Source organism: Malaya genurostris, chromosome 2, assembly GCF_030247185.1.
Source record: "Malaya genurostris strain Urasoe2022 chromosome 2, Malgen_1.1, whole genome shotgun sequence".
Classification (NCBI taxonomy): domain Eukaryota; kingdom Metazoa; phylum Arthropoda; class Insecta; order Diptera; family Culicidae; genus Malaya; species Malaya genurostris.
The window spans coordinates 71,748,293-71,768,773 of NC_080571.1; the positions used below are offsets into that span (position 1 = coordinate 71,748,293).

The window sequence follows — 20,481 nt, forward strand, 5'->3', positions numbered from 1 at the left end:
TTATTTTGGTTGATTGCTGAACGAAATATACTGGCCGGGAATAGTAATCAAAAATTCCCAAAAGGAACTCACTAAATTTTTTTAGAGTTAATCGATTTACTTCGAACTCGAACTTAGGAAAGTAATGATGCAAAAAAAAAACCGTCAAACGAAATTATTTCTTGTTATCATTCCTGAGTCAATGAACCGAATTTTGAAGAATCCCATAGTAACATGAGAAAGGCATAATTACACCACTACCCTCGTTAAAACAGCTTTGGCTTTGTAATTAAAATTGAAATAACATTGAGTGATGATTAAAAATTACAGTCTCACTTATCGAAAAATTTATCCATTGCAATTCAGCTTGTCATTGATGGCGATTTTAAATTGAATTTTTGATTGATATAATATCCATTCACATCACCATTTATGAACATGTTGGGGAAATTTCATTATGTTTTCTGTGCATTGTGAGCGCATAAAAGACTACGGTTACCCAGTTGTTAGCTTCACTTTTTTGTGTGTTGTACCACTGTAATCACTCTGAATTTGAATGACCGCCTGTAACTACAGTTGCAACCGATGAATCACATCACAATCAGCTGACATCCTCATCTTCAACTGACCACATTAGCGTGCGACCGTCATTAATAAAAACAATTACCGACCGCATCACGAGGACCTTCTGGTGGCGTCTCACTCCTCCTGAACTACAACCATCCGTGTGTTCAAACAACCAAAAGTTGCAGTTGGAAGTGAATGGTGGTAAATGTAAATGATAGAGTACAGCAAAAAACGAAGCATAATAATAATACCCACGACGCTGCCGACAGACGACTAATTTCAACTGTCTGGCTATCGTATCGACGGACTGACCCGCGCAGAAGCGTTGTTCCGTGAGTGTATTTTCTGGACTAAATGAACATTTCACACGTGTTTTTTTGTCGTATTCGAAGTTCTTCCTCGCCGAAACCGAGTTGACTTGGTTAATTTAATTACGCAACCCTACCCTAAACCGTGTTCCATCTCTTTGTTCGATGATTTGCTCATTGAAGTAAACGGCCATCGTTAAACAAGTGAACTCTGCCAGAACAAATTGTAGATTTATAAGTAACAAAATGAACGAATGCGGACCGGCCACATAGACACTAATTTTGAGCAATTTGGAAGCGCGTTGCAAACAACACTTATACAGCGCTACCGATTCTGGCTCCGATGTGAGCACAATCGAAAATTGTTCAAACAATGGCCAGGCATTGCGTGTTTGTCTAATTTGGTATGCGACAGCGACATCGTTTATGTGGAACTGATGTAACTCATAATGTTCGTTGGGTTGGCACACATCGCGAAAAGCAAAGCATGAGAGTCATACATGTACGTGCGGTATTCACAATGAACCCATGAATAATGCCCAACTGGTCATGTTCGACTTCTCACAGAGTGTGATTTATTTATTAGTTTGACGTTAGAACCACAAGAAACAGTGATGCATTGTTTCGTCGGGACGCTGAAGGGTTACCCAAGCCATTATGAAGTCACCGGCTCGAATCTCTCTAACTGTACAAGCTAACAATTAATAAGGAATATAAGGATAGTATTATTATGATCTATTACCTATTATTTTGTTCGAATTGTAGTTAGTAGTACAAGACGGTCTCGTTGTACGTTACTTGAGTCATTCAATATTTGGACACAATGTTTGAGACTTGTTCGCAGAGATGCCAGATTTTTTCATAGGAAATCTGTATAAAAAATCTGTATTTCAACAATAAAATGACGTTAAAATGAAATTCAACAGCAACCTATAAGACTATATGACCTTTCATTTGAGCCTAAGTTTGTGCAAATCGATCAAATCTTCTCTGAGAAAATTGAGTGAGTTTCGTTTTAGAGTTTTTGAAATGATTGCCTATAACAATACAATAAACGATATCTCTAAACAAAAAGTAGCTGTCATTTTCATATTCGATTTAAACACTTTTTCATTTCGTTGTGCTTTAATTTTTATTATTTGTCATACACAGATTTTCAATACAGAATGTTTATTTCCCGATACAGATTTACAGATTCTTCTCCTGAACAGTATAGCTTTGAATGTGGCAAACCTTCACGCTATACGAAATTGAACGAAGCACGTTGTTTGCTACGTTCGAAGGGCGATAGTGTAGCGGTTTTGCATCGTCATTTTGTATGACGGGTTGAAAGTTTTGACACACATAGCCATATAATTTCGGAACCGGAAGTCGGATTTTAGGACATTTTGTTTCAATTTTAGTTTGTAAAAATTGGTTGAAAAGTTTCCGAAAAAATTGAGTGCGTATTTTCTCATAAATTTGCACATATTACCTTGTTATTCCGGAACCGGAAATCGTTCAAGTCAAAATCAAAATGTCAAAATCGAATCTACAGTTTCTGAGGATATTAAGAAAGTTCCGTTTTTGAGTTTTCGATCACTATTTTCAATGCTTCCGGGCCCGGGAGCTGGGAGCCGGTATGACTGGAACAAATTTGAAAGAACTTTTACATTTTTGTTTGCAACTTCGCTCTATATGACAGGTTGCAATTTGTTACACACTACCTTGTATTTCCGGAATCGGAAGCCACATCTGGATAAAATTCTAAATCAACTTATAAAAAACATAATACTTTTCATTTAAATCTGAGTTTCCGGATATCGGTCTGGTCGTTTCTGAGAAATTGGAGTTATTTTCGGTTTAGAGCACACGAGCACTTTCCCGGTTCTTTCGGAAACAGGTACGATGGTACGGTATATCCAAAGTCCAAAAGTCGCATTCGGATGAAATTCGGTAGAGTTATATGGGGTTGCAAGACCTTTGATTTGAACCTAAGCTTGTGAATATTTGATAAGCGATTCCTGAAAAAATCGAGTACACTTTTTCAGTTCATTTTTTTTACATTTTACACCGAAACTGAACCGGAAGTCGGATCCATAAGAATTTCAGTAAGAACCTATGGGACTATAAGGCCTTTAATTTTAATATAAGTTGAAAAAATCGGTTGAGTGATCTCTGAGAAAATCGAATGCACTTTTTCTTCATATTTTTGCACTCTTTACCCCGTTACTCTTGAACCGGAAGTTCGATCTTGATACAATTCAACAGGAACTTATGGGACCAAAAGACCTTTCATTTGAATATAAGTTTATAAAAATCGGTCCAGCCATCTCCGAGAAAATTGAGTGCACATTTTTATTACATATACATACATACACACGCAGACATTTTGCGTACTCGACGAACTGAGTCGAATGGTATATGACATTCGGCTCTCCGGGCCTCGGTTCAAAATTCGATCTCCACAGTAATTGCATAGTTTGCCTTGAATTAGGAGTATAATTATCTATATCTTCATATAAACGTGAGAGTATGTAAGGTCCAGCATCTAAACGGATCGTCACTAAATTTTGTACATGTGCCAATAAGAGACTCCAGATACTCATAGATGGTCATAAAATTATTAACAAGAGGTTTTGTTTTAACAAAATTGTTATTCTATACACGCTCGTTCAACTTTCCTCTCAAACGAACAATTTGTTCTCACTTTTCCTTATTTAGTTCAAATGTCAAAAAGTGAGTAATATAGATTTATAAACTATAAGTCCTACTCTGTTTCTTCTGTTGACAAAAATTTTTACTCATCATGCTTTGAAAAAGTTGTGCGAGAAAATTGTGGAAAACTTGATCATACTCGGAATGACCGAAATTAGCTCTGCGCCTAATTCGTATTACTGTTTTTGAATTAGTTGATTTTAACGGAATTTACTTTGCTGAAAATAACTTGTTTTTAGAGAATGTGTTTAGTTGGCGAATATCCTGGACACAAAACAGCTAAATTTCAATCCAAAGCGAAATTGTCTTCATTAACAAGTTTATTAGTCAAAAACTCATGAGAAGTGTCGAAGCAAAACAACCCATTATAAAGCTAAAAAGGATAATCTTGTTGAAACTACTTGGAAATTGTTTTGATGTTTTTCACCTGTGTTACGATATATCCATTTCTAAATTTCTAAACCGATATGTAAAAATGCCGTAAACTCTTTGTGGAAAGTGTATTTATTTAGAATTTGTGCGCATTTGATGCGATTGTGCGTAATAAATGAGATACATTGTGCGGAATGAGAATTGAAAACTTTAATAAGCAATAGTAATATTTTTTTAGTTGTCTCAAAAAATAGTTTGCTGAAACCAAAAAATCAACTAATTTTTTCGCCAAAATGTTGATTTCGGTCTTTCCGTGTAGAATTTCTTGTAAGTGTTGGACCGGGTCCCGGTTTTCTCACCGTTGTTGTGACAATGAGTTCGGTTCCATCAAATGTAAGTTTGAAGTTGTTCGACGAAAATTGTAGATATATGTTTGATCATGTTAAAATATTATTTGATTATAAATTAATAAATAATTTAATAAAGGTCTTTTTAAGCTGTTTAAGCCAATCATTCAAGTCAATTTTTTCTTTACTAGAACTGAGTAAAAGTTACTCGGAATTTGTCAAATACGGTCTCCACTCGAAAGAGAGTAAATCTAACTTTACTCACTATATAGTAATTTTCGGAACGTGAGTTAAATTGTACTCATTTAGGAGTAACATTGAATGAGCGTGTAGTACTAAGAGTACTTCTATTTCAACAGACTTTGTAGCCGATTCTAAGCGTATAGAATCGTTGCATGGCTCGTACTACGATCCTACTGACACGAAGTAGGAGGGAATAGCAAGTTTTTCTAACCACGGGAGAAATATGTTCCTAACAAAAGGGATAAACGAAAAGCTGTCATGATTTGACGAGAATACCGTGAAAATTATGATTATTCTGAGATCTAAGATGAACGTGTGCGGTCTGAATATGTATGGAGTAGTGTTCATTCCGGTTGTTGGCTTCAAAGTTGAGTTTCACCATATTTTGAGTAACAGATGGGCTGAAAAGTCCCGGGCCTAACACATAGATGGCGCTAGTTTTATTGTTGTCACCCTTTTTTCAGTTAATACTAACCTTTAAAAGATTGCTGTTAAAGTTTCATGATATTCTATTCATTAGTTTGTGAGTTATTGTGCTACGAGTGACGCTACTTTTCTTATTTTCAATGGATCAAAAACAATTCCGTGTTTGATTTTTACACTGCTTCTTGATGGGAAAAAATACCGTTCAAGTGTAGCAATGACTTGAAAAGTTTTATGAAGACTCTGCTCCATCTGAAACAACAATAAAACGTTGGTTTGCTGACTTCAAACGTGGTCGTAGAAACACCGATGATTCTGACCGCAGTGGACATCCAAATGAGGCGGTAACACCAAGTAACATAAAAACATCCACAAAATCGTTTTGAATAATCGAAAAGTAAAGTTGCGTGAATTAGCTGACATCGTAAAGATCGCGTTTGCTCTCTGTTGATCAAAAACGAGAACGTGTTGATTACTCTGAGCAGTGTTTGGCCATGTTGAATCGTAACAAACCGAAGTTTTCGCATTGATATGTGACAATGGATGAAACTTGGGTTCATAACTTCACTCCGGAATCAAAACAATCGTCATCTGAGTGGACAGCAACTGGTGAGCCTCGTCCAAAGCACAGCAATCGGCTGAAAAGATGCTCTCGGTATTTTGGGATGTGCGTGATGTAATATTTATCGACTATCTTTAGAAGAAAATACCATTGACAGTTAATGTTATATAGCGTTATTGGAGTGTTTGAAGGCTGGAATTGCCAAGAATCGACCGCATGTGGCAAAAAAAAATGTTTCATCAAAATAACGCACCGTGTCACAAGTCAATCAAAACAATTTATAAACTACATGAATTGAACTTCGAATTGCTCCCTCTTCCACCGTATTCGCCAGATTTGGCTCCCAGTAACTGGATGTTCGCAGACCTGAAAAAATACTAGCCGGTAAAAAATTTCGCACGAATGAAGAGGTCATCGCTGAAACCTGAAAGCCTATTTTTCTACAACAGTGGTATTGAAATGTTAGAGCGGCGCAGGAATGATTGCGTTGCTCTTGATGGAGATTACGTTCATGAATGAAGTAAATTTTGAACCAAAAAATCGTGTTCTCTTTGTTAGGCCCGGGACTTTTCAGCCCATGTGTTACTTCAATTGATATTGGACTATATACAGAATCTTTCTGCTGTTTTGTCTTCTCGAAACATTTCCGAGAAACGCTGGGTAACTCAGCTAGTTTCATTATATTAATATATTATATGAACCCACAAGTTTAATGCTTTTTAGTGATAAGCTTACTTGGCCACCATTTATATAATGCTTAAGTGTTTTTTGTTTTGCACTTATGGCTTGAGTCTTATTATTTGATATATGGCCGATTTGGTGCAGTAAACAGAATCGTCATATTCATAAAGATTACATGAACTTTTACGATAAACATAAGAGGTAATTGTTTCATCTGTTTTATCATATAATGAATAATTTTACTCTTTTAAGAACGACAGTAATACGAACACGCTATAAATAATGCAAACCGAAAGAGAAAGTCAAAAACATGTGGCAATGTAACACTACTCCACTCTCGGATAAAAAAGGCCCAAAAACCAACTGACAATAACATACAGAGCAGAGCACTGGCCATGTCGTGCGATGTCGGGTATTATATAAGTCTCGGACTATTAAGGAGCTCTCTGCTTGGAAAAAACAGCTTTCCCTCTTTTCGGACACGCACTCACTCAACCCCTTTCATCGGGTTGCTGCGGCAAGTGGACAATCGAGTTTGTCGTTTATCTGACATCGTTGCCCTACAATGGAAAATTGCGTTTTATCAACGATGTTGGTTTTTTTACTTTTTCTCAGCACTATCGTTATGATGTTGCTAACAGAATTCTGATAGGTAGATAGGAAAATTTAAGGTGTTGTATATCTTTGGATTCTATTGCTGTGGTGATTGCTTTACAAAAGTGTTGATTTCAAAACCGTACATTTTCGTCTGGATTAAACATGGTTCATGATCGAATTTTAAGGAATGAATTTAACAGTTTTCCAATACCCTAAAATTTGAATTTCATTATAAATTATATTTTTCTTCAATAATTTTCATTCGTGCATGTTTTTCCTGGAATTGAGCTGTCGATCCTAATAAAAAACATAATAATAATCACATCGAAGCAAAAACGGTTGATTTATTGCAGAGATCTAACGGCTTTCACCGTGATTACGAATAACTAATCTAACGAAACGTGAACTATTCGATTCCATGATGATGTATATCACTCACGTCATCATGTATCGTGCAGGATTTGATGATAGAAACAATTTGTGGCAGTGGTGGTTGGTGGAGTGTGCGAGCATATGCATACGATATAATAAATAATTGACATTATTATGCATTCACACTTTCCGTACACCCCGGAGCATATCAAGTCTAGCCCGTCACATGATTCGCAGCACTCACGCTTCTCTATTCATGTTAGCCCTCTACCCAATGGGTGGTTGGAAATGCTGCCACATTTATGTCTTTCATAGACAAAATACTCACTGGTGATGAAATTGATTGAGAAGTTTGATATATGGTTCAGGTATAGCTGAATACTAAATTGATAAAAACAACCACTTTACCTCGACCCAAAGGGTTATTCGAACTGTTGACGTGAGAATTATGCAACCAAAGCATTCACTTTAACCAATTAAGTGGCTTCGCGTATTCGTGGTGATAATTGAGCTCAGTGAAAAGTAATTGACAATCTATTATTCATAAATATTTGTCATTACAATGTACCATTGTTAGTTTACAAAGCGATCAATAACTCGTTGGTCATCGTAGCAAATCATAAAAATCTCAAGCTTACACAACTGATGTAACGTTTTTGGATATTACACAGAAATGCAATATCCTTTCTGACGTCTCGGGCGTAAACGAATGACGACTGGCTACTGGTCGCCGCAGAGATTTGAACATTTGGGGTTTTTTGTTTTGTGCAATGGCAGTTCATTTTGAACTGCTTTAAGCACTGACGAGCCGAAGGCGAAACGCAAAGAAAATTGAAACAAAATATGTGCTTTTTGCACAAAACAAAAAACCCCAAATGTTCAAATCTCTGCGGCGACCAGTAGCCAGTCGTCATTCGTTTACGCCCGAGACGTCAGAAACGATATTGCACTTCTGTGTAATATCCAAAAGTTGTGTAAGCTTTGCGTCTGCTTAGCGGTTTAAGTTGAACTGCTAGGCACGAGATGGCAGTTCAATTTGAACTGCTTTAAGCACTGACGAGCCGAAGGCGAAACGCAAAGAAAATTGCCTTCTTGCCGAAACGATCTGATTTAGCAGTCGATGGTTGATGGTTTTTCATCGCCAGTAACAATTCGATGCAAAACGGATTTCCTTTCGTGTCTTTCAACGAAAATTTCACAAGTGGGGTTTCGGTTTTATTCATGTGGTAACATGAAATTTCCGAAAAAGAATTTTTTTTATGAAAAAAGTTTAAGAATTGTATGAAGCCTCGAAATTTAGTGTCATCTCTAAAAAAATTTCTTTCAAAAAATCGACTTTCTGGGACTTCGAAAAATGGTTAGATTTCAAGAATCGAAAAAAAAAATTAATGAAGAATGTCTTAGATATCCGATATTCGAAATCGAAAAATTTGATTTTGATTCAAAATATCTTAGAATTACAAGAATCGTCAAAACTTTGTGTGATTTAAAAAAAATCTTTTTTGTCTTTGATTTCGGATATCTCAAAAATATAGGATGACACTAGAAATTTCAGGATGACACTAGATCTCAACATTTCAGACAATTCTAAGGCCTTCAAATTTTTTTTTTCGAAATCGAAAAATTTGATTTTGATTCCAAATATCGTAGAATTACAAGAATCGTCAAAACTTTGTGTGATTTAAAAAAAATTTTTTTTGTCTTTGATTTCGGATATCTCAAAAATATAGGATGACACTAGAAATTTCAGGATGACACTAGATCTCAACATTTCAGACAATTCTAAGGCCTTCAAATTTTTTTTTTCGAATTTGGAAATTTCAAAATTTCAAGTCCCAGAAAGTCATTTTTTATTCAAAACCGAAATTTTTTCGAGATGACACCTAATCTCAATGTTTCATGCAATTCTAAGACTTTTTGTATAAAAAAATTTATTTCGGAAATTTCATGTAAACCACCTTTTAGATGATTTTTCAAGACAAAAAATTTTGAAACTGTGGCACCCCTCGCCCATAACCGATTTAGCTCAAATTTTGTATAGGGACTTTTTTCGATGTGCTTAAAGTTTTGAGCACTACCGCTTAACAAAATTAGAGATGACCTTAAATATTGGCACCCTAATGTGTATGTATGTATGTCTTTTATTAAGTTTTATCCGACTTCTGGTTTCCGGAGTAGCGGGATAAAATATGCTGAAAATTTAAAATAGACGATTTCCGTATATTTAGGTTCTACTGTTAAGTTTAGTTCAGATTCGATTTCCGGTTCCCGATTAATGGAGTTAAATGTGTCTGAAAAGGTGGATGGGTAATGCCACAGGCATGACTGAAGAACGTGAAAACGAATAAAATTGAAATACTTTTTTCATACTTTCGAATATTGATAATCGATAGTATTCGTAAATTGTGTGAATTTTGTCACTTTTATTACTGCGCTTCCAGAATTGTAACATATTATACCAAACAATTCGAAACAAATGAAAGTAAAAAAAAAAACAAACAATGTTACAGAAGTTTTTTTTGGGGATTTACATACCCAGTAGAGGAAATCTTCGTACAATGCTTTGAAAATGTTTAAATGGTACTGAAAAAGATCGGATTTGCGAAATTGTTTCCAATAGTTGAGGATCTTTGTTCTTCATTTATTTATATACACAAGAACCAAAATTCTGGACCATGAACTGAAACTGAATTCAAGAACTAAATTTGAAATATGGAACAGGTTCAGAATTTAGTCGCAAAATCCTGGTTCGGAATTTAGATCAAGAATACAGTTCATGAACTTTTAGTTCTAGATTGAAGATACTGAACTCATGTTTAGAATTCATGTTCCGAATTAAGTTCTAGAACTGAGTTTTAAAACTGAATTCCGTTCCAAATTATAGGTTCAGAATCCAAGTTTCGAACTTATTTTCAGCATGCAGGTTCGGAAAGGTTTAAAAATTTAATTCTGAAACTAAAAACTGGAATCAATTTATGAAACTGAATTCAGAAATTAAACTCTGGTTCAGAATTCAGTTCATAGATTCAGGTTCGGAGTTCAGATCTAACATTTATTTTCATAATCTAGATCTAAAATTCATGAATTGAATTTGGCTCCAGAATTCTGAAGTTGAAATCATAAATCAGAATTCTGGATTCAAATGCCGGAACTCAATCCAGCTCCAAAATCTAGCCAATAAATCAGCTCCGGATTCTAGTATTAGGATTCAGTTTCAGTTTCTGAACCTGTAACCTGAACCAGTTCCTCGTTGTTTCCAAAAAATTGAGAAAATCTATTTTTTTTAGTTATATGAGATAATGGAGAAATAATTATGCAGCAGCGTTTTCTACACCTCGAGATATACACGATCAAGTTCTGTCAATTCTTCCATTGGGACGCCCCTTAGTAAAGTAAGACATGTTCACGTCAAAAGTGCACTTAACTTTTTCAAAAACCTTTGGAACGATTTCCCCAAGCTTGGATTCAAATAAAAGGTCTCAAAGTCTTTTAGCCGGCTTTTGAATTATTTCCGTATCTGACTTCCGGTTACGGAGTAACAAGAAAAAATGTGTAGAAAATGGAAAAAAATAAATAAAAAAGTACACTCATTTTTCTCAGAATCCGCTGGAACTTTGTTCGCATAATGGAAGTCAAATGAAAAATCATATACTCTCAAATCCTACCATTGCATATTATCCAGATCCGATTTCCTGGTTCCAGATTAACAGGGTAAAATGGAAAACATAATAAAAAAAAGTGCACTCGATTCTCTCAGACACTGCCAAAACGATTTTTGCAAGCTTCGACTAAATTGCGAGGTAATATTGTCGCAAAGCCTCCCATGAAATTTTATCCGGATCCGACTTCCGGTTCCGGAGTAACAAGGTAAAATGTAAAGAGAAATGAATAAAGAGTACTCTCTTTTTTCTCGGATACCACGGAGAAGCCAAATGAATGAGAAAATCACTGAAAAGATGATTTTTTTGGGAAAAAATACCCCAGAAGACAAGACTCCAACCTACGTTATCATGCATTCCGTGCATACGCGTTACCATTTCGCCACCCTAGCTTTACGTCAAACGTATTAAAAATAATAAATCGTTAAAAACAAGTACGATTTGATTTTCCGTACCAATCTGCTTCCGGTAGGAAAGAGCAGACTATCAAAACCGCCTTCATAGGGTCTGTCGTTGACCATAGTCAGGCAGCGACTGGCACAATACAGAAGGCAGCAAGTGATTATAATTTTACTCTCCTACCCAGTGCTTGAGTGGAACAAGACTACTGTTTGTTGTCTGATGAACAGAGAAGATGTTTGGATATCGGATACCGGTCGTGAGGTGGCCTAGGATTTAGACCATATTCGATGTACACTAACCAAACCCAGTCGTGTTCTAGAGCCACGATGCACGGAATGCATAAGAACGCAGGTTCGAGTCCTGTATGTGACCGTATCTTTTTCCAAAAAATTATCTTTTCTGTGAGTTTCTGATTTATTTGGCTTCTGCAATATATGTTTCCACTCAGTCATTGGAAAAACTGAACTTAGTTATGGCGACTTAACGTCAAACCGAAATAAAAATTAATAAATAGTTTTTGTTTATTTCGATTCAAATTAAACGTATTATGGCCCTATAACCTGCTACCAAAATAAACTCAGGATGGAGTGGTCCGCGATTGTTTTGGGTTCCATCAACATACGAACCCTCAATGATTTCGGTTCACTGTTAAAGTTTACATTGAAATGGAGCTATTTATTTTGTTTTCAATGTAGCTAAGCTATTCTTGTTAAGTTTGTTTAACATATAGATTGCAGTTAACTTACTGATACATGTCGTTTTATCAACAATTCGTCTATGCTCTCTTAACTCCGTTGTGATTTAGTGATGAAGTAAAACATGGACAATACAGAAAATACTTTAGAAGAATCATCTGCTATTGTTACTCCCATTTGTTAAATAGGAAATGACAAACAGCTAATCCAGTACCATTTTCTTGTTTTATTCAGTAAATCGATTGAGTCTTGTCTTTACTACAATGACAAGCTAACTTAGCTAATTTAGCTTTTATCTGTAATTATTCCTGTGGTAATGCTTGATGTATTATATAGAATCATTGCTCTTAGAGCTTCATTGCTCCAAATTTCAATTGCATTTTGCAATGATCATTGGGATTTTCGGCAGTTGTTGGTAATCTATGCGAGCTACGAAAGTTTGTTCACACATCAGATTTTCATATTAATTATTAATCAAACTAGACTGTTTATAAATAATAAACAGGATATCCATTGATACTGACGTTATCATCGAACCTTTAGACCGACTGGTAAATTAATAGGAGAACGGGTCATTTCGCCGAAAGTCATTTCGCTGAATGCATCATTTCGTCGAAAGTCGTTTCACCGTATGAATCAATTCGCCAAAAGACGTTTTGCCGAATGAGTTCTTTCGCCGATTTGTTTTTATATCTCCTGGATAAATTATGTGCCGCAGCCACTTAACCGAAGCCAAGATGGCTTAGACTCGTCAGTGCAGAGCAGTTCAAATTGAACTGCTTAGTGCAAACTTAAACAGTTCAACTTGAACCGCTAAGCAGTTCAATTTGAACTGTTCTGGACTACCAAGTCTAAGACGAAATGTAAAGAAAAGTAAAAACGGTTATGTTCCCTAAGCACAAACTTAGGTAAACCTCTAAATAACTATACCTGAATCGGCCAGTATAAGTCGAAAATAACTTTTCCGTCGGCACTTCGGTACCAATTAATAAGTGTTTTGCAAATAGCATCAACTTTACGTCTGCTTAGCGATTCAAGTTGAACTGTTTAAGTTTGCACTAAGGCGACAAGTTTTGACACTTTTTTCCAATCTTTTTCGAACTGTTGAATGGTTTCGGCTGCCGAGACATGTTTCCTAAGATGTGCTTTCGTTAATGCTCAAAATTCCTCAATTGGTCGAAGTTGTGGGCAATTTGGTGGATTCATGTCTTTTGGGATGAAATTGACATTTTTATCAGTATACCATTCTACCGTTGATTTCGAGAAGTGGCAAGAAGCAAGATCTGGCCAGAAGACAACAGGGTCTTTGTGGCTTCAAATCATGGGTAGAAGTCGTTTTAGTAAACATTCCTTGATGTATATTTCGCTGTTCATTGAAGCTGTGGTGATGAAGGGTTTCGAAATCTTACCGCAGCTACAAGTTGCTTGCCAGACCATAGCTTTCCTACCAAATTTTTCGACTTCAATCGATGTCTCGGACTTGCCCTTCTCGCACCGTATAATATTGTGGTTCCGGCAAGGATTTGTAATCGAGTTTCACGTAGTCCCAGAAAGTCATTTTTTATTCAAAACCGAAATTTTTTCGAGATGACACCTAATCTCAATGTTTCATGCAATTCTAAGACTTTTTGTATAAAAAAATTTATTTCGGAAATTTCATGTAAACCACCTTTTAGATGATTTTTCAAGATAAAAAATTTTGAAACTGTGGCACCCCTCGCCCATAACCGATTTAGCTCAAATTTTGTATAGGGACTTTTTTCGATGTGCTTAAAGTTTTGAGCACTACCGCTTAACAAAATTAGAGATGACCTTAAATATTGGCACCCTAATGTGTATGTATGTATGTCTTTTATTAAGTTTTATCCGACTTCTGGTTTCCGGAGTAGCGGGATAAAATATGCTGAAAATTTAAAATAGACGATTTCCGTATATTTAGGTTCTACTGTTAAGTTTAGTTCAGATTCGATTTCCGGTTCCCGATTAATGGAGTTAAATGTGTCTGAAAAGGTGGATGGGTAATGCCACAGGCATGACTGAAGAACGTGAAAACGAATAAAATTGAAATACTTTTTTCATACTTTCGAATATTGATAATCGATAGTATTCGTAAATTGTGTGAATTTTGTCACTTTTATTACTGCGCTTCCAGAATTGTAACATATTATACCAAACAATTCGAAACAAATGAAAGTAAAAAAAAAAACAAACAATGTTACAGAAGTTTTTTTTGGGGATTTACATACCCAGTAGAGGAAATCTTCGTACAATGCTTTGAAAATGTTTAAATGGTACTGAAAAAGATCGGATTTGCGAAATTGTTTCCAATAGTTGAGGATCTTTGTTCTTCATTTATTTATATACACAAGAACCAAAATTCTGGACCATGAACTGAAACTGAATTCAAGAACTAAATTTGAAATATGGAACAGGTTCAGAATTTAGTCGCAAAATCCTGGTTCGGAATTTAGATCAAGAATACAGTTCATGAACTTTTAGTTCTAGATTGAAGATACTGAACTCATGTTTAGAATTCATGTTCCGAATTAAGTTCTAGAACTGAGTTTTAAAACTGAATTCCGTTCCAAATTATAGGTTCAGAATCCAAGTTTCGAACTTATTTTCAGCATGCAGGTTCGGAAAGGTTTAAAAATTTAATTCTGAAACTAAAAACTGGAATCAATTTATGAAACTGAATTCAGAAATTAAACTCTGGTTCAGAATTCAGTTCATAGATTCAGGTTCGGAGTTCAGATCTAACATTTATTTTCATAATCTAGATCTAAAATTCATGAATTGAATTTGGCTCCAGAATTCTGAAGTTGAAATCATAAATCAGAATTCTGGATTCAAATGCCGGAACTCAATCCAGCTCCAAAATCTAGCCAATAAATCAGCTCCGGATTCTAGTATTAGGATTCAGTTTCAGTTTCTGAACCTGTAACCTGAACCAGTTCCTCGTTGTTTCCAAAAAATTGAGAAAATCTATTTTTTTTAGTTATATGAGATAATGGAGAAATAATTATGCAGCAGCGTTTTCTACACCTCGAGATATACACGATCAAGTTCTGTCAATTCTTCCATTGGGACGCCCCTTAGTAAAGTAAGACATGTTCACGTCAAAAGTGCACTTAACTTTTTCAAAAACCTTTGGAACGATTTCCCCAAGCTTGGATTCAAATAAAAGGTCTCAAAGTCTTTTAGCCGGCTTTTGAATTATTTCCGTATCTGACTTCCGGTTACGGAGTAACAAGAAAAAATGTGTAGAAAATGGAAAAAAATAAATAAAAAAGTACACTCATTTTTCTCAGAATCCGCTGGAACTTTGTTCGCATAATGGAAGTCAAATGAAAAATCATATACTCTCAAATCCTACCATTGCATATTATCCAGATCCGATTTCCTGGTTCCAGATTAACAGGGTAAAATGGAAAACATAATAAAAAAAAGTGCACTCGATTCTCTCAGACACTGCCAAAACGATTTTTGCAAGCTTCGACTAAATTGCGAGGTAATATTGTCGCAAAGCCTCCCATGAAATTTTATCCGGATCCGACTTCCGGTTCCGGAGTAACAAGGTAAAATGTAAAGAGAAATGAATAAAGAGTACTCTCTTTTTTCTCGGATACCACGGAGAAGCCAAATGAATGAGAAAATCACTGAAAAGATGATTTTTTTGGGAAAAAATACCCCAGAAGACAAGACTCCAACCTACGTTATCATGCATTCCGTGCATACGCGTTACCATTTCGCCACCCTAGCTTTACGTCAAACGTATTAAAAATAATAAATCGTTAAAAACAAGTACGATTTGATTTTCCGTACCAATCTGCTTCCGGTAGGAAAGAGCAGACTATCAAAACCGCCTTCATAGGGTCTGTCGTTGACCATAGTCAGGCAGCGACTGGCACAATACAGAAGGCAGCAAGTGATTATAATTTTACTCTCCTACCCAGTGCTTGAGTGGAACAAGACTACTGTTTGTTGTCTGATGAACAGAGAAGATGTTTGGATATCGGATACCGGTCGTGAGGTGGCCTAGGATTTAGACCATATTCGATGTACACTAACCAAACCCAGTCGTGTTCTAGAGCCACGATGCACGGAATGCATAAGAACGCAGGTTCGAGTCCTGTATGTGACCGTATCTTTTTCCAAAAAATTATCTTTTCTGTGAGTTTCTGATTTATTTGGCTTCTGCAATATATGTTTCCACTCAGTCATTGGAAAAACTGAACTTAGTTATGGCGACTTAACGTCAAACCGAAATAAAAATTAATAAATAGTTTTTGTTTATTTCGATTCAAATTAAACGTATTATGGCCCTATAACCTGCTACCAAAATAAACTCAGGATGGAGTGGTCCGCGATTGTTTTGGGTTCCATCAACATACGAACCCTCAATGATTTCGGTTCACTGTTAAAGTTTACATTGAAATGGAGCTATTTATTTTGTTTTCAATGTAGCTAAGCTATTCTTGTTAAGTTTGTTTAACATATAGATTGCAGTTAACTTACTGATACATGTCGTTTTATCAACAATTCGTCTATGCTCTCTTAACTCCGTTGTGATTTAGTGATGAAGTAAAACATGGACAATACAGAAAATACTTTAGAAGAATCATCTGCTATTGTTACTCCCATTTGTTAAATAGGAAATGACAAACAGCTAATCCAGTACCATTTTCTTGTTTTATTCAGTAAATCGATTGAGTCTTGTCTTTACTACAATGACAAGCTAACTTAGCTAATTTAGCTTTTATCTGTAATTATTTCTGTGGTAATGCTTGATGTATTATATAGAATCATTGCTCTTAGAGCTTCATTGCTCCAAATTTCAATTGCATTTTGCAATGATCATTGGGATTTTCGGCAGTTGTTGGTAATCTATGCGAGCTACGAAAGTTTGTTCACACATCAGATTTTCATATTAATTATTAATCAAACTAGACTGTTTATAAATAATAAACAGGATATCCATTGATACTGACGTTATCATCGAACCTTTAGACCGACTGGTAAATTAATAGGAGAACGGGTCATTTCGCCGAAAGTCATTTCGCTGAATGCATCATTTCGTCGAAAGTCGTTTCACCGTATGAATCAATTCGCCAAAAGACGTTTTGCCGAATGAGTTCTTTCGCCGATTTGTTTTTATATCTCCTGGATAAATTATGTGCCGCAGCCACTTAACCGAAGCCAAGATGGCTTAGACTCGTCAGTGCAGAGCAGTTCAAATTGAACTGCTTAGTGCAAACTTAAACAGTTCAACTTGAACCGCTAAGCAGTTCAATTTGAACTGTTCTGGACTACCAAGTCTAAGACGAAATGTAAAGAAAAGTAAAAACGGTTATGTTCCCTAAGCACAAACTTAGGTAAACCTCTAAATAACTATACCTGAATCGGCCAGTATAAGTCGAAAATAACTTTTCCGTCGGCACTTCGGTACCAATTAATAAGTGTTTTGCAAATAGCATCAACTTTACGTCTGCTTAGCGATTCAAGTTGAACTGTTTAAGTTTGCACTAAGGCGACAAGTTTTGACACTTTTTTCCAATCTTTTTCGAACTGTTGAATGGTTTCGGCTGCCGAGACATGTTTCCTAAGATGTGCTTTCGTTAATGCTCAAAATTCCTCAATTGGTCGAAGTTGTGGGCAATTTGGTGGATTCATGTCTTTTGGGATGAAATTGACATTTTTATCAGTATACCATTCTACCGTTGATTTCGAGAAGTGGCAAGAAGCAAGATCTGGCCAGAAGACAACAGGGTCTTTGTGGCTTCAAATCATGGGTAGAAGTCGTTTTAGTAAACATTCCTTGATGTATATTTCGCTGTTCATTGAAGCTGTGGTGATGAAGGGTTTCGAAATCTTACCGCAGCTACAAGTTGCTTGCCAGACCATAGCTTTCCTACCAAATTTTTCGACTTCAATCGATGTCTCGGACTTGCCCTTCTCGCACCGTATAATATTGTGGTTCCGGCAAGGATTTGTAATCGAGTTTCACGTAGGTTTCGTAGTCCATGATTATGCAGTTCAAATTTCCAGCAAGAATAGTATTGTACAGCTTTCGAACCCTCGGCCTGATCGATGCTTCTTGTTTCGGTCTACTTTTTGGTTATTTCTGCTTCTTATAGGTTCGAAAATTCAAACGTTGTTCTGCTGAAAGTCCACGCATTTCGAAACAAACTAATGAAAACGAATAAACAACTGCACAAGTGGTTAGAGAAGAGTGTAAACAACAGGACGCAGCCATAAAAATTGACAGATTCTGAACCATTGCGAAATGGCAGCGGTTTTTGGTTGCGTCCATACTTTTTGGGACAGTCTTTAGTCTGCACATCTAAAAGTAGAAAAATAACATGAAAAGTTGCAACGACTAGAAAATGAAAAAAAACATCCTGCTTGAAAAAAAGCTCCACACAACAAGTCTAAGTACTCATTTGATTTGGTTCTAAGTGTGTAGGTTTTAAAAATTCAACTTGACCAAACTCAAGGTTTAGAAAAAGAAATATTTATACAAAGTGAAGACAACCGAATTGAACGCTAATCAATTTTTAATTGTGCTAATATCAATGCTCAAGACCGAAGCACGAAAATAGAGTATTAGTTCCTTTTCTGTTGTTAATATAGTTCCGTGACATGCAAAACCCTGACTCTTATTCTGAAGGTGGTTAAAATTGGGATTCCATTAAACACCGCTAACCAATACCAATACAAATGAATGAATGTATGATTTGAAACCGAATTCTTGAAGGAATCTCTGTCGGCAACGCGATCAGTTTTGACGCTCAAAGACGCTCATTGCATCTGGTTGAGTGTAGCTTATTACACCGCATGACCGAAACCAGCAATAATTTGTACTTCTGAAGCCGCGAAATACAAACACACAACCCGTAAGCTTCGTATTAAAATGCTGAACGCGTACTGGTAGTGACGGAACGCAGTAAAAAATAACAACCTTATCTGCTTGAACGTACGTACGGCAGTGAAATAAAGCTTCAGAATGCGGCCGTTGTTCCAATCAGTACTATTTTGACAGGCATTGGTTCGGCATCGAAGTGAAATTGACAAACCAAGTTCTAATAACATTTGATTTGCAACATCCCGGAGATCGGTGACATGGATTACAATATTTCCCACAACAGTGACGGCTATCTCCAGCAAAAATGGGACGCCTTCCTGGACGTAGTCGGTGAGTGACTTCCGACCCGTCGGTTAAGCTGGGATGATCACAGCTTAATTCACGACCGGTGATTGACCGGATGATCGATTAAATTAGCATACATTTTCGATCGCCCGAATTAAGGCAGTTCATCGTCATATTTCATTTTATTCGTCTGACTACCGCTATTCAGTTTGTCAAAGTCGGTGCAACAACATAAACATTATCATAATTCACTTTGTGTGTGAGACAGAGACAGAGAGATCAATTGTAACGCACCATTCGTCGGATAATGAGATGGCATTGGGAAACAAGAAAATAATCCTAATTTTCAAGTATAATGTTACTCCGAAAAACTCGATTAACTAGTTCAGTGATCGGAGACGGGCATCGAAACAAAATTCATTCCGGTTGGACGAAGGTAGTTAATATTGCGAATTTTTTTTCTCCTTCAAATTCGCGTTTCAATTCCTCTGACGGGACTAGTGTGTGCGGAAACATGTGCTCGTTTAATTTACATCGGAGTGCGCGAAGTAAACGACTTTGATTCGTGCTATGTGTGCAGGCAGTATTTCATAAAGTGTCGTAGTGGTGTTCGTTTATCTCAGAATGAAAAACATTCTCAGTGTTGTTTATTGATTGAATCTTTTGAAATGTTTATTTGTGCTAAGGTGAACTTAAAAAAACTCAGAACATTGAAGATAAGAAACAGTGAATATTCGGACATTGAAGATAAGAAACAATTTAGGTTCATTTTACCGGTTGATCGATCACCACTTGTTACTGTTTACGGGATAAGTCTACATATTTATTATTCTGATATTTTTCAAGCATGTCTTATAATGCTGTTTAACAATGACAAATAAAAAAACTAGAATATGAGACTACGTATACGCAATTTTCAATCACGACAACTCTCGGCCACATGTTGCAACCTGTTTGGATAGTAGTGAATAAAAAATTCTCCCTTTCTACTGTCTAGATTTGGCATCATCCGACTGACTCTTGTAACGACAAACTATAACTTTAAATTAAAAAAAAAGTTTTAACCTTGAAAATATTTTGTTTTGAAGCAGTACAGAAATCATCGAAACTATTGCAATGCCTCACCCACATTTCTCAGTAACGACTTTTTCTTACTCTTTCCTTACGTTTCTCTTCTATTGATTACTAAACAGTTTCTACGCTCTTTACTAAACTCAATACCCAAAAATAGAGAACCCCCAAAAAGCTTAGTGGTGTATGATGAACTACTTTGTAGCAAAGTTCTGCAAGTAGCCGAAATTTTATGTCTGCTTGTGGTTTATGTTGAACTGCTTAATAGCACTGGCGAGTCGAGAAATTAACTTTACATACTCCGAGTTGGATGAAACACGACACACATCGTCAGTATGGCAAGCCATTTGTTTTGC

The 20,481-nt window shown here is 36.1% G+C and overlaps 2 protein-coding genes across 12 annotated transcripts in view; one reads left to right on the forward strand and one right to left on the reverse strand.

Moving 5' to 3' along the window:
- The window catches only part of LOC131432272 (signal peptide peptidase-like 3), a 109,252-nt gene that overhangs the window by 33,253 nt on the left and 55,518 nt on the right, over positions 1–20,481 (reverse strand). The gene's annotated exons all lie outside the window — the stretch shown is intronic.
- LOC131432279 (fatty acid hydroxylase domain-containing protein 2-like) overlaps positions 18,869–20,481 on the forward strand; it is a 35,855-nt gene continuing 34,242 nt past the window's right edge. Inside the window, exon 1 of one of the 3 annotated variants that reach the window (XM_058598461.1) lies at positions 18,869–19,099. In XM_058598461.1, coding sequence (XP_058454444.1) covers positions 19,027–19,099 — 73 coding nt within the window. In that variant the 5' untranslated portion in view covers positions 18,869–19,026. Of the gene's footprint in view, positions 19,100–19,148; positions 19,741–20,481 lie in introns of those variants that run through there. The other 2 variants (XM_058598462.1, XM_058598463.1) reach the window with 2 other exon arrangements.